At 44.1% G+C, this 12,726-nt stretch overlaps 1 protein-coding gene across 1 annotated transcript in view; it reads right to left on the bottom strand.

Moving 5' to 3' along the window:
* The window catches only part of cfdp1 (craniofacial development protein 1), a 219,576-nt gene that overhangs the window by 34,999 nt on the left and 171,851 nt on the right, over positions 1 to 12,726 (bottom strand). The window contains exon 6 of the mRNA XM_070897972.1: positions 5,820 to 5,978. Coding sequence (XP_070754073.1) covers positions 5,820 to 5,978 — 159 coding nt within the window. The remainder of the gene's footprint in view (positions 1 to 5,819; positions 5,979 to 12,726) is intronic.

Here is a 12,726-nt window from a genome sequence, read left to right as displayed (position 1 = left end):
GGCGAGCGGGTGTCGGGTCTGGTCCGGAGGCGGGGGGGGGGAGGGGGAGCGGGTGTCGGGTCTGGTCCGGAGGCAGGGGGGGGGCCGGGGAGCGGGTGTCGGGTCTGGTCCGGAGGCAGGGGGGGGGCCGGGGAGCGGGTGTCGGGTCTGGTCCGGAGGCAGAGCGGGGGCGGGGAGCGAGTGTCGGGTCTGGTCCGGAGGCAGGGGGGGGCGGGGAGCGGGTGTCGGGTCTGGTCCGGAGGCAGGGGGGGGGCCGGGGAGCGGGTGTCGGGTCTGGTCCGGAGGCAGGGGGGGGGCCGGGGAGCGGGTGTCGGGTCTGGTCCGGAGGCAGAGCGGGGGCAAGGGCGGGGAGCGAGTGTCGGGTCTGGTCCGGAGGCAGAGCGGGGGCGGGGAGCAGGTGTCGGGTCTGGTCGGGGGGTGGGGGGGAAGCAGGAGCTGGCCGTGGGAGGAGCCTTATTCACGCAGCTCCAGTGAGGCCATTCAGCCAGGGCTAGGGGCTGCGTGCTTCTGGCACCTCCCACACAGTTCGCCGCCTGGAGCTTACTGCACTTGCGTGCCCACTGTAGCGCGCATGTGCAGAGGTCCCGGCACTGTTTTCAGCGCAGGGACCTGGCTCCGCCCCCCCAAAGCTCGTGCTGGCTGCGCCGAGAGCCAGAGGACCTGCAAGTAGGTGGAGAATACCGAGGATTTTTTTAGGCGCACTTTGTGGCACGAAAAACCGCCGTCCAGGTCGGGACTGCGCCGTTCTAGGCGCGTGTGGAAACTTGGGCCCAAAGAGTCATATGGACAATATGGAGCTTCCGCAGGGTGGAATGGCATAATATAATTTCCCCAAAATATCCCATTTCAAAGCCCTAACAGAAGGAATAGGTAAACGAAGGAGCCTCAACAATTTCAACATTTCAATTCTGATATTATGTTACGTGTTCACAGAAAGCATAGGCTCTCGGTACACAAACTTTGCAATATTTGATTCCTCCATTCCCCATCTGAGCAAGTGGACAGCAACCTGCCAATCAGTGTCAATGATCAGCAGAAGAGAAGTGTGCACATGTGGCTCACCCTTGCTTCCTGTAGTTTAAGTTTAGCACAACGCAGTGGCTCCATGGCGGAGATCCACACTATTAATATCGAAGCTGCAACGTATTTAAATGAAACCCAAATGTCTCATGTGCAATAGTGTATTAATTTAATTTTGCAAATAGGGTATTGATTTAATTTTGCAATCAAGAAGCCTTAAGCAACAGAGAGAAAACAAATTGCTGTAGGTTGGTGCGGATTCCACCCACTCGGTGCTGCCGGTAGTTCATTAACTTTATTCAGGGTCATAAATACTCCTGAAATAGACAGCGAGTGCAATTTGATGAAGCAGTATGAATGAGTAACTCCAATCGATTCTGCATCAACTTGCTGCAACTATTACATTAGGAGAGAGAGTTTTGCCCCCTTCAAAAAGGAGCAGAACACAATTAAAGGTCACCTCCCGCCCCCAGTTATTACTTTATCTCGATGAATTTTAATAGTTCTTTGGGGCACTTACTTTTCTTCTACAATTCTGGAACTGGAGCTTACATATTTCATGTCCCAATGAACATTTAAACTAGTTTTTTTTTATTAAATGATTTTTTTAAATGAATTCAGTGCTCAAAATGAGGCGAGGGATACTAGTGCTCAGGATGAAACATCATCTGGCACCATCAAGCACTCCCAGGTCAGATATAGTATAGTAGGATATCAAATAAAGCACAGTCTATTCTGACTCATAATGTACCTCCCTCCTCTCCCCCAACCTCAGAAGATCAATCCGTATTTATCCATTTCCTACATGAGCCATCTTGTGGCCTTTTAGTGAGGTTCAGTGTGGAATTAGGAGCTATTTTGTATTGTGTGGCTGCACTCACAATGAAGTGGATTAAGACTGTCTAAGACTCACTGTATGCTGGACCCTTACAACCTGTAAGCAGACCAGACTTTCAGGACATTCTCAGCTTTGACAAGATTTTTGATAATCTCTGATAGTAAAGTGAAATTGAAAGCTGATTTTTCAGCCCCAAAATATTCTGAAATCAGACAGTACTTGGTACCAATGCTCCCTCTAATTTTTTTCCCGTTCGCGGGCCCTTTGAATTTGCTGCGCGGTGTCTCTTCCAGCGGCAATAGCTGGTGAGCGGCCCGCGCGGGACCTCGCGATTGGTGTGCGGCCGAGCATCTTAGGGGGGAACATTGCTTGGTACACTAATGTATATATGTATCCGACTGATTATCTCAAACAGCAAATGAGCCATTATCTGTACCTATATCTGCACACAGACAAAAGTAACGACTGATTGCTTTATCGCTTTATGAGTAGGTGACAGATAATGTAAATTTGCCTCTAATGCTGTGTAATGCAGAAACTAAAGCCAGTTCTGCTCTTATTACAACTAGCCAGAGGGCACAATTTCATTAATACTCCAAAATAAAGTGCACAGCATTGCTAGTTGTAATAAAGTCTGTATTTTTTCATCCAAAATTAAGTACATTTCTAAAAGATAAAGCCTGAGGCTTTCATGCACTGTAAAAGTAAACAGGGCGAGATTATTTTAGATAACTAGAAAGGCATCAAAGCAACTCGTTTCAAACAAGACAAAAATCCCATCAGAGGTTCGTGTCAAAGATATATGTGAGAAAGTCAAAGTGCTCTTTACCGTCAACAGCAAAGTAGACTTTGCTGTATACATTGCTGTTATGCTCTTCTAATCCTCAACACATGCATGAGCAAGAAAGATTAGAGTTCAAATAGAGAAAGGTTTTCTGAATCATTTTAACACAAGAGGTTTAAGAACACAAATAACAAGCATTATGGCTTGAGAAACTCATTAAAAGTTGCTACGTTTACAAATGTGAATGATGCAACTGCTAAATAACTTGAGTACAACAGCATTTAGCAAGGCAAAACAAACGAGCTAACCCATGGTTTGACTGTATACCAACAGGGATGGCTACAGGTGACCGGATACAGATTCAGTACAAAACCCTGAGATTCTGTTCTCAATTTTTCTGTCTCGGGCAAATACCAAACGAAGGACCACCATATCCAAATTGGAGATGGGGGAGGGGGGTGGATAAGTCAAAGTATGGGTTAACCTGGCTCTTGTCAGGATGTTCTAGTGGCCAGATATAGGGCAGCATGGTCTTAGAGCACAGTGACTGGGTACTCTTTCAATCAGGAAATGGATGAAGTGGTTAAAACACTATCCTCACTGAATAGCTGAACTCAAGTACATAAATTAGAGACTCAATTGTATGCACTTAGAAGTTCTCAAGCACTTGTTGGAAACACTTTGTTAGTTTAAAAACAACACATTTGAGTGCATCTCAGAATGATACTCATTTAAACAATGAGTGCTCTCAACATCTCTTCTCCTCTGAAATCACTGCTCTCCTGTCTTTCCTAAATCTCTCCTATCCATATTCATGGCCACTCCATCAATCTTGCCATCTTCCATGTTCTTTCTACTCCCATGGTCTTGTTCTTTGACAAGACCATCTCCGACCACTTGTATCACTCACCAATCACATTCCCCTACTGCTTTGTCACACCACTTCCTTTGGAATTCATAACTGGAAATAAACTCTCCCCCAAATCACTTGCACTATCAAACCCCCAACTATCTACCCTTTAATACTCCATTCTCCACGATAGGAATGCAGCCAGCAATTTGCTCAACCACTCCCTCATCTCCAGCTTTGATGCATCTGGCCCTAACAAAATGTTTAGTCTCTTCTATCCCAGTTGTTCCCTCTGGTAAAGCCCCAGCCTAAGAGCTGCAGACTTGGGCACATCTGACACAGAACTGCTTTAGTATCCATCATCAGATCTAGCTGGACCATATCAAGTGCCAAAAGGCCTTCCTCTCCTCTGCCAAAACCACCCATTACTCCAGGATTACTCTGGAGATCAAAGATAACCCATGGTGTTTCTCCATTTCCAAATGTCTCCTTAAAGCTCTCTCCCCACCCTCTCCACCCTCATCTCCAACAAGTGTGATGACCTGATGGCCTTCTTGATCACCAAGACCTTACATTCAGCTGCCTCAACTGCGCCTCCAACCTTGCCCTTGACCGAAAAGCCAAACTTAACCCAAGTTCCACTTAGCCCTAAACTTGCATATTTCTCTAGTTTCTCGCTCATCTCTCCTCATGCTCTCTCCAACCTCATCTTGCTGATGAGATCTCCATCCTTTGTGACAATGACCATGGCACATTAACCCTTTATGACCTCTCAGCATTTGGCACGATCGATTGTACAATCCTCCCCTGTAGAGTGTAGGGTCCCAGTTGATCAATACCTGCCTTCTAGTGAGGACATTTGGCCTGGAGTAGTGTAAGTGCAGCTATAAGACTTAACTCTGTGAAGTAGACAACATGGAGCAGCTGTAGCCAAAATATTAGCTAGGACAAGGATAAAGGATAGAGTTAACTATGGAAGCTAGTACTGTTGCTATCACCACAGGATTCTGGGTAGATAGGAAAGAGTGAGAGCATGCAAAAAACTAGCTTATCACAAGAATATATATGCTGCTGCTGATAGCATAGGTAAAGCACAGAAATAGGTATAACAAGTGGGGGAGGAAGACACAATCGATCATCAGTATGACACAGTGGTGTATGTTATGACTGCTTTAGCACAATACAATTCTCTTTTATAAAAAAAAAGAAACCTGGTTCCACCCCTATCTTGATCTTTGTTGAGAGGGCAGAATGGGTCACCCATAAGAAATCATAGAAATTTACAGCACAGAAGGAGACCATTCGGCCCATCGTGTCCTGACCAACAAAAAGCTATCCAGTCTAATCCCGCTTTCCAGCTCTTGGTCTGTAGCCTTGTGCATTACATCTCTTGTGCTGCTCACAGCAGGTGTAATGCAATTGTTACTGTATTGAGTGGTAAAATAGCAATAATGCACCTGTTGTAATAAGATAAACCAGTGTTAAATTAACTTTCAGCATCTTTCAAGTTCATCCTTCAAATTGCTGTTGACACACTTGGACAACAACATGAGTACATGGCAAATAGGGTAATGATTAATTTTGCTCCAACTGTACTTAGCATCTTCACAATTTTTCATTCAGCCCATTACTGAAATAACTGCATCTCGCATCTTCATGAAAATAGACAGGCTTTATCTTTTGAACAGAAAAGGCCGTCGGTGAAAGAAACCCTTACAAATCATTGAACTCAACCTGATGTCTACGTTTGGTCACTGGAGTGAAAGGATTAAATGAACTCCTTTCAGTTTGAATATGCTGCAGCCATTATAGGAGATAACATCACTGTAGATTTCCCTGTGCAAATTTGCTCTACGATGTTAAATTTGTACTGTAATGTCAAAATTTGCATTTAACAATTTATTTTTATAGATGCAATAAATCAAATGTATGTGAGAAATTCCAGCATTTTTGCTGAAATGCTATTATAGCACACGTGAGCTTCAAATCAGTTAACATGCAAGTGAGGACTAATGAACTCTCTAAAGTACACTATAAATTGCTGCAGCAGAGAGCTATCTCATGGAGGGCTCGGTATGTATTTAGAAATACAGCAATGAATACTGACTGTCTCAGTGTTGGACAGAATCCAGTGCAATAATCAGATCCCACTGCTGTGGAAGAGTACGATGTTTCAATGCTTGTGGTGAATAGAAATGGATGGTGTGTTTGGTTGGCTGCCAAGCATTCCCAAGTACAAAGTGTTTGACCATAGAAACTACTGTGTTATCTTTGTCTTGTTCTAGAAATTAGGTCACTTTCCTTTTGGACTCAATTTCAGCACTTACCCTTCTTTGCCTCGGTTGTAGATAGCAAGCTCATCGCCAATACCCTCCTTTTCTTTGAATGCTTCCCAGTCGATCTTAGATTTCTCCAAGGTGCTCATCTTTTGTTTCTTTCCCCCAATCTTTCCCAGAATGTTACCTATCCCAGCTTGTCTTTTTACTCTGTATTTGGAAAACAAAAAGGATAAAATAGTCAGAATGGGAATGATGCAAACCTCAATTGTATAGTGATCTTTACAAGTGCTATGAAAACTGGTCATTGAAGTAATCAAATATTCCACTGTCTATTGAAAAGATAAAATATGTATATAACTCAAATCGTTATTATTCCCACTTCAATCTGTCTACAGTAATTTGCACCTTGTGATGTCCAATTCAATTAATCCAGTTTCTTCAGACTATATTTGATGGCTATTGCTTTGGATTAGTGACCCAAATAAAGAACATTTCAGCATTTTTATACTGCAACAATATCAGGAAGTGTGTGACCAAATCAAAACAAATCTGCAGTATTGCACAAAATAAATAATGAACTTGCATTTATATAGCGCCTTTCACAAGCTCAGGACATCCCAAAGTGTTTCACAACCAATAAAGTGCTTTAGAAGTGTGGTCACTGTTGTAATGTAGGAAATGCGGCAGCCGATTTGTGCACAGTAAGGTCCCACAAACAGCAATGAAATAAATGACCAGATTCGTAGCGTTAGTTGAGGGATAAGTATTGGCCAGGATATCAGGAGAATTCCCTTACTGTTCTTCGAATAGTGCCATGGAATCTTGTACGTCTACCTGAGGGGGCAGACATTTGACATCTTATCCAAAAGACAGCACTTCTGACACGGGAGCAGTCTTTCAATAGTCACTGAACTGTCAGCCTAGATTTTGTGCTTAAGTTTTTGGACTTGAAGCCACAACCTTCTGACTCAGAGGCGAGAGTGTTACCTCTGAGCCAAGGCCGACCCCTAACCATGGCCATACTGAGTCGATAAATGGCTCGAAACATCTATAAAAGTAGCAATTAGTTTTTAAAGCAAAAATAAAATGAACATTTCCCTTGCACTATTTTCTTTGATGCCAGTGTTGCTTTTCAGTCTTTCAATTCTCAATGGATAGTGATGGTCTGGCTTCTATACTGCTGGCATTAACCTTGCTCCTTAACTGACCAACAATCTTAAACGTTTTTTTGAATCAATGTATGATTTTCACTGCGTAACTAGGTATTTTTAAGGAATGACTGCTGTACATTAACTAGCCTTGGTAAGAAGAACACTACATCCAGCTGAACCATGACATAACTGATTTTAAAAAAAATTGCCATTAATACTACTGAATTTAAATCCATTTTATTAACAAGTGCACTGGGAGCAAATCTCAACACCATCAAAAAAAGAACTAAGAAGCCACAGCAGAAACAGCAAACTGAACTGATAACTAGTGCCCCTTCCAGACCGATTTCCTGTTACTGTTTGGAGTTCTCCATTTTGAAACAAAATGTATGCGATCGGTGACTTGAACATTGAATGGTTCGAGATCTAAACCTTGTCAAAAGGTGATGTCAGGCGAACTTAGCAGCTATTTTATTTGAATACTTTAGTTGAACATCTTCTGTTTAGCACATAACATTCACGTAACAGCATTCCAATAACCCTCAAAGAATCGGGACAGCAAAGATCACACCCGGGCCATTACTCTAGTTTTCTCTTTAAGACGCTGACCGACCTGTTGTGTATTTCTGAATTCAAGCATTTGCTATTTTTCTTTTTATCCTAGCTAACTATATGCATTTCCTATTTACCGGTTATAACAATGATTGGACTACAATGGCCAAGAGTTCCTGTTTTGGTGCAAGTGGCAATGCGGGCGCAAATTGAGCTAGTATTCAGAAGTATTTTTTTTGCTCGAGTTTCCGCTCAAACTCATTTGCATATCGCCAAACTTAAAACTTCATGAGCCAGCGTATTAGGTCAGCATTTAGAACGTGATGTTTTTACATAAAAAATATTCCTTGACCATTGTCTTTGGTCACCGCCACAAACTCCGTTCCCTAATCATCCACTCCATCCCTCATCCTAACATCTGTCTGAGGCTGAACCAGACTGTTCACAACCTTGATGTCATATTTGATCCTGAAATGAGCTACCGACCACATATTCACGCCATAACTAAGACCGCCTATTTCCACCTCCATAACATTGCCCGTCTTCACTCATCTCAGCTCATCTGCTGCTGAAACCCTCATCCCTGCCCTCGTCACCTCTAGACTTGTCTATATCAACACACTCCTGGCTGGCCTCCTACGATCTACCCTACGTAAACTTGAGTTCATCCAAAACTCTGCTGCCCGTGTCCTAGCTCGCACCAAATCCTGTTTACCCATCACCCCTATGTTCGTTGACCTACATTGGCTCCCGGTTAAGCAACTCCTCGATTTCAAAATTTTCATCCTCATTTTCAAATCACTCCATGGCCTCACCCCTCCCTATCTCTAATCTCCTTCAGCCTCACAACCACCTCCTAACATCCTGCCCGCTTGAGCATCCCTGATTATAATCGCCCAACCATTAGTGGCCGTGCCTTCAGCTGCCTGCGCCCTAAACTCTAGAACCCCCTCCCTAAACCTGTCGACCTCTATTTCCTTCTTTAAGACGCTCTTGACAACCTACCTCTTTGGTCTTCTATCATAATTTCTTCTTCTGTGGTTCGGTGTCATATTTTTGTCTTATAACACTCCTGTGAAGCGCCTTGGGACATTTTAGTACATTAGAGGCACTATATAAATACAAGTTATTGTTGTTTTGATATATTTAACAGCGATAACCTGGTGCAGTTTTATTAATACAACTGAAAATGGGTTTATCACAAAAAATAGGCATTTTTAAAGAACGTTTAGTCCACCACCTGAGTAATTTGATTTTAAATAACTGAAAATGACTTAAAAAAACTTTACAGAACCATTTACTAGTTATAGAGGTGTACAGTAGTTGCTTAGTAAATTAATATTTAAATTTTTTTAAACATGCCTATCCTTATGCATAAAAAGTTTAATTTTAAGAGCCTCCTCGAAGGCTCGCAAACAGTCACAATTACCGGAACATCAGCCTGGTGATTAATTTGATCGGTGGGGTGGGAAGCGCATGGCCAGTTCTGTGGGTGGGACTGGCTTTTAGCACAATGTTTTTTTAAATTACTGCAAAAGATCGCAGAAACTCAATTTGTGCTGAACGTAATTTGCGCTTAAAATTTCCTTGATCTTTTGTGTTGGTCTGGCTGATTTCAGGCGAAAGGTGCTAAAAAAAAACACAGGTTTTGTGGAAACTCCTGCCCAATGTATTTAGAAATGTCTCCTGCAGCCTCCATCCATCCAATATGTTGCCCACAGTCATTCTGTTTATCCTTGCTCTGAATGTCATCATCCTAGGCAGACCCTCGAAATCGAGGAAGACTTGCTTCCACCCTAAAAGTGAGTTCTCAGGTGACTGTACAGTCCAATACAGGAATTACAGTCTCTGTCACATGTGGAACAGACAGTTGTTGAAGGAAAGGGTGGGTGGGGAGTCTGGTTTGCCTCGCGCTCCTTCCGCTGTCTGTGCTTGGTTTCTGCATGCTGTTGGCGACTAGACTCGAGATGCTCAGCGCCCTCCCGGATGCTCTTCCTCCACTTGTGGAGGTCTTGGGCCAGTAATTCCCAGGTGCCGGTGGGGATGTTGCACTTTATCAAGGAGGCTTTGAGGGCGTCCTTGAAACATTTCCTCTGCCAAACTGGGACTTGCTTGCCGTGTAGGAGTCCCGAATAGAGCGCTTGCTTTGGGAATCTCGTGTCGGGCATGCAGACGATGTGGCCCACCCAGCGGAGCTGGTCGAGTGTGGTCAGTGCTTCGATGCTGGGGATGCTGGCCTGATCGAGAACATTGACGTTGGTGCGTCTATCCTCCCTACAGCCTACAGCCCCGTGGACCATGATTTGAGGTCCTGGTCTTCGAACACTCTCTTCCTCAGGCGACCAAAGGCTGCATTGGCACACTGGAGGCGGTGCTGGACCTCGTCGTCGATGTCTGCCCTTGCTGACAATAGGCTCCCAAGGTATGGAAAATGGTCCACGTTTTCCAAGGTCACTCCGTGGATTTTGATGACCCGGGGGCAGTGCTCCCCCCCGCCACCGTTCAACCCCCCCCTCGGCCCTAATAGTGGATGCATTTCCCACTCCTAAAAAGTATGTCCCTTACCCCTAAAACGCATGCTGCAAGGGCAGCTACCTGGGTCCACTGCCCTTCCCCCAATCAAGACTTGCCTTCCAGATCGAGCTCTTTGCTGTCAAGACCTTTCAATTGGACCATCGCTTTTTGCTCTCCAGTGTACGTGGCCAACTCAGCTGCTCCACCCGATCCCGATGGAAGTGCGCCTCAGACCTGCTCCGACCACAGGTTTGGGCCCTACCTTCACTCTTCACCCTCACGCACGGGCCTTCCTCCCATGGCGACGTTCGGGCCTCCGCCCTGAATGTAGGGCTAATTAACAGCAGTTGTCTAAAAGCACTGACAGGATATTTACTGTCGATTACAAGCAGCAGTGGAGTTTTTCCGATTACCTCAGCTATCCAATCCTTTTTAAAGCTTCAAGCAGCTGGCCTTGGAGACAATTTATTCTTTAATTGCACTAAAGTATTTTAAACAGGGCATGGACAGTAGCTAAAAATAAACTTTCACTCAGAACATCGGGAAATAATTATTTCAGAAAAAAGATTTCCTTCACTGTAAAAAAAAGTCACACATTCCAGCCTCTTGCCCAAAGGTAGATGAAAGTAGTGATATTTGTGTTCAATGTTAGCTATTTCTGTTTAGTAGACTCAGATTTATTTTTAAAGTCAAAGCTACCTTTAAAAACATTTAAAGCACAAAGCGAACAATTATAGAATAAGGAAAAATCACTTTGGAGAGAAACATTATTCTCAAATAAAAAAATAACAAATCCAAAGTTACTCACTTTGTCTTCCGAAAAAGCTTAAATCACTACAAATGCTGTGATACCAATAGAACAGTATATCTGCAGCCTGCAGCAGTTCTGCCTGATATACTTCATCCAGTATGTGAAGTTTTGATTTTCATCGTCGGTTAGGCCATTTGTTGAGTGATATACAAGTTCTCAGGTTATCTAATCGCATGGTCGAGATTTCTGGAAAAATAAACTTCAGGCCAGGACTTGTCCCAAGTGAGTGCGAGTGCATTTTCAGACTACAACATTAATATGGAAAAAGGAATCAGTAAATAATTAATGCCTATCTTTTTGCAGCTCGCTCTGCAGCTTGAGGTTGCCCAGGCTCAGTGTTAGAGTTGACCAACAGCCAGTTACTATAGGACACAGAGCAAATCATTTTCCAGAGACTGGTGGGGGGGGGGGGGGGGGGGGGTATTGTGTGGCACATATACGACACAGCTAGCAATTGATTTTTGAAAAGAGATTTTCCTGACACTTAAGGACACATTAATCTCTATTTTTCAGTTAAATTCCTCCCTCTTTTTTCAGGTCTTCTCAGGTCATGCCGCATCTGTGGCGGACATGCTCTCGAGCCATTGCTGCCTGACACACAGTGTGCAAGGTGACCTTGCTTCAATTATCCTGGCCTTCACTCTATGCCTCCCAACACCAGCAGTACCAGAGATCAGCAATCGCTGGAGCAAGGCTACAAACCCACATTTGCCAAATAGAAACATAGAAAGCCTGCACCACCATTCGATAAGATCATGGCTGATCATTCCCTCAATACCCCTTTCCTGCTTTCTCTCCATACTCCTTGATCCCTTTAACCATAAGGGCCATATCTAACTCCCTCTTGAATATATCCCATGAACTGGCATCAACAACTCTCTGCGGCAGGGAATTCCACAGGTTAACAACTCTCTGAGTGAAGAAGTTTCTCCTCATCTCAGTCCTAAATGGCCCGTCACTTATCCTCAGACTTCCCCAACATCGGGAACATTCTTCCCGCATCTAACCTGTCCAGTCCCGTCAGAATCTTATATTTTTCTATGAGATCCCCTCTCATCCTTCAAAACTCCAGTGTATAAAGGCCCAGTTGATCCAGTCTCTTTTCATATGTCAGTCCAGCCATCCCTGGAATCAGTCTGGTGAACCTTCGCTGCACTCTCAATACCAAGAACGTCCTTCCTCAGATTAGGAGACCAAAACACAATATTCCAGGTGGGGCCTCACCAAGGCCCTGTACACCTGCAGTAAGACTTCCCTGCTCCTATACTCAAATCTCCTAGCTATGAAGGCCTACATACCATTTGCCTGCTGTACCTGCAAGCCAACTTTCAATGACTGATAAACCATGACACCCAGGTCTTGCTGCACCTCCCCTTTTCCTAATCTGCTGCCATTCAGATAATATTCTGCCTCCGAGTTTTTGCCCCCAAAGTGGATAACCTCACATTTATCCACATTATACTGCATCTGCCATGTATTTGCCCACTCGCATAACCTGTCCAAGTCACCCTGCAGCCTCTTAGCGTCTTCCTCACAGCTCACACCGCCACCCAGTTTAGTGTCATTCGCAAACTTGGAGATATTACACTCAATTCCATCATCTAAATCATTCATATATATTGTAAAGAGCTGGGGTCCCAGCACTGAGCCCTGCAGCACTCCACTAGTCACTGCCTGCTATTCTGAAAAGGATCCATTTATCCCGACTCTCTGCTTCCTGTCTGCCAACCAGTTCTCTAACGTCAGTACATTACCACCAATACCATGTGCTTTGATTTTGCACACCAATCTCTTGTGTGGGACCTTGTCAAAAGCCTTTTGAAAGTCCAAATACACCACATCCACTGGTTCTCCCTTGTCCACTCTGCTAGTTACATCCTCAAAAAATTCCAGAAGATTTGTCAAGCATGATTTCCTTTTCATAAAT

The sequence above is a fragment of the Pristiophorus japonicus genome, chromosome 13 (assembly GCF_044704955.1).
Source record: "Pristiophorus japonicus isolate sPriJap1 chromosome 13, sPriJap1.hap1, whole genome shotgun sequence".
Classification (NCBI taxonomy): Eukaryota; Metazoa; Chordata; class Chondrichthyes; family Pristiophoridae; genus Pristiophorus; species Pristiophorus japonicus.
This window is presented reverse-complemented; position numbering and strand designations above follow the sequence as displayed.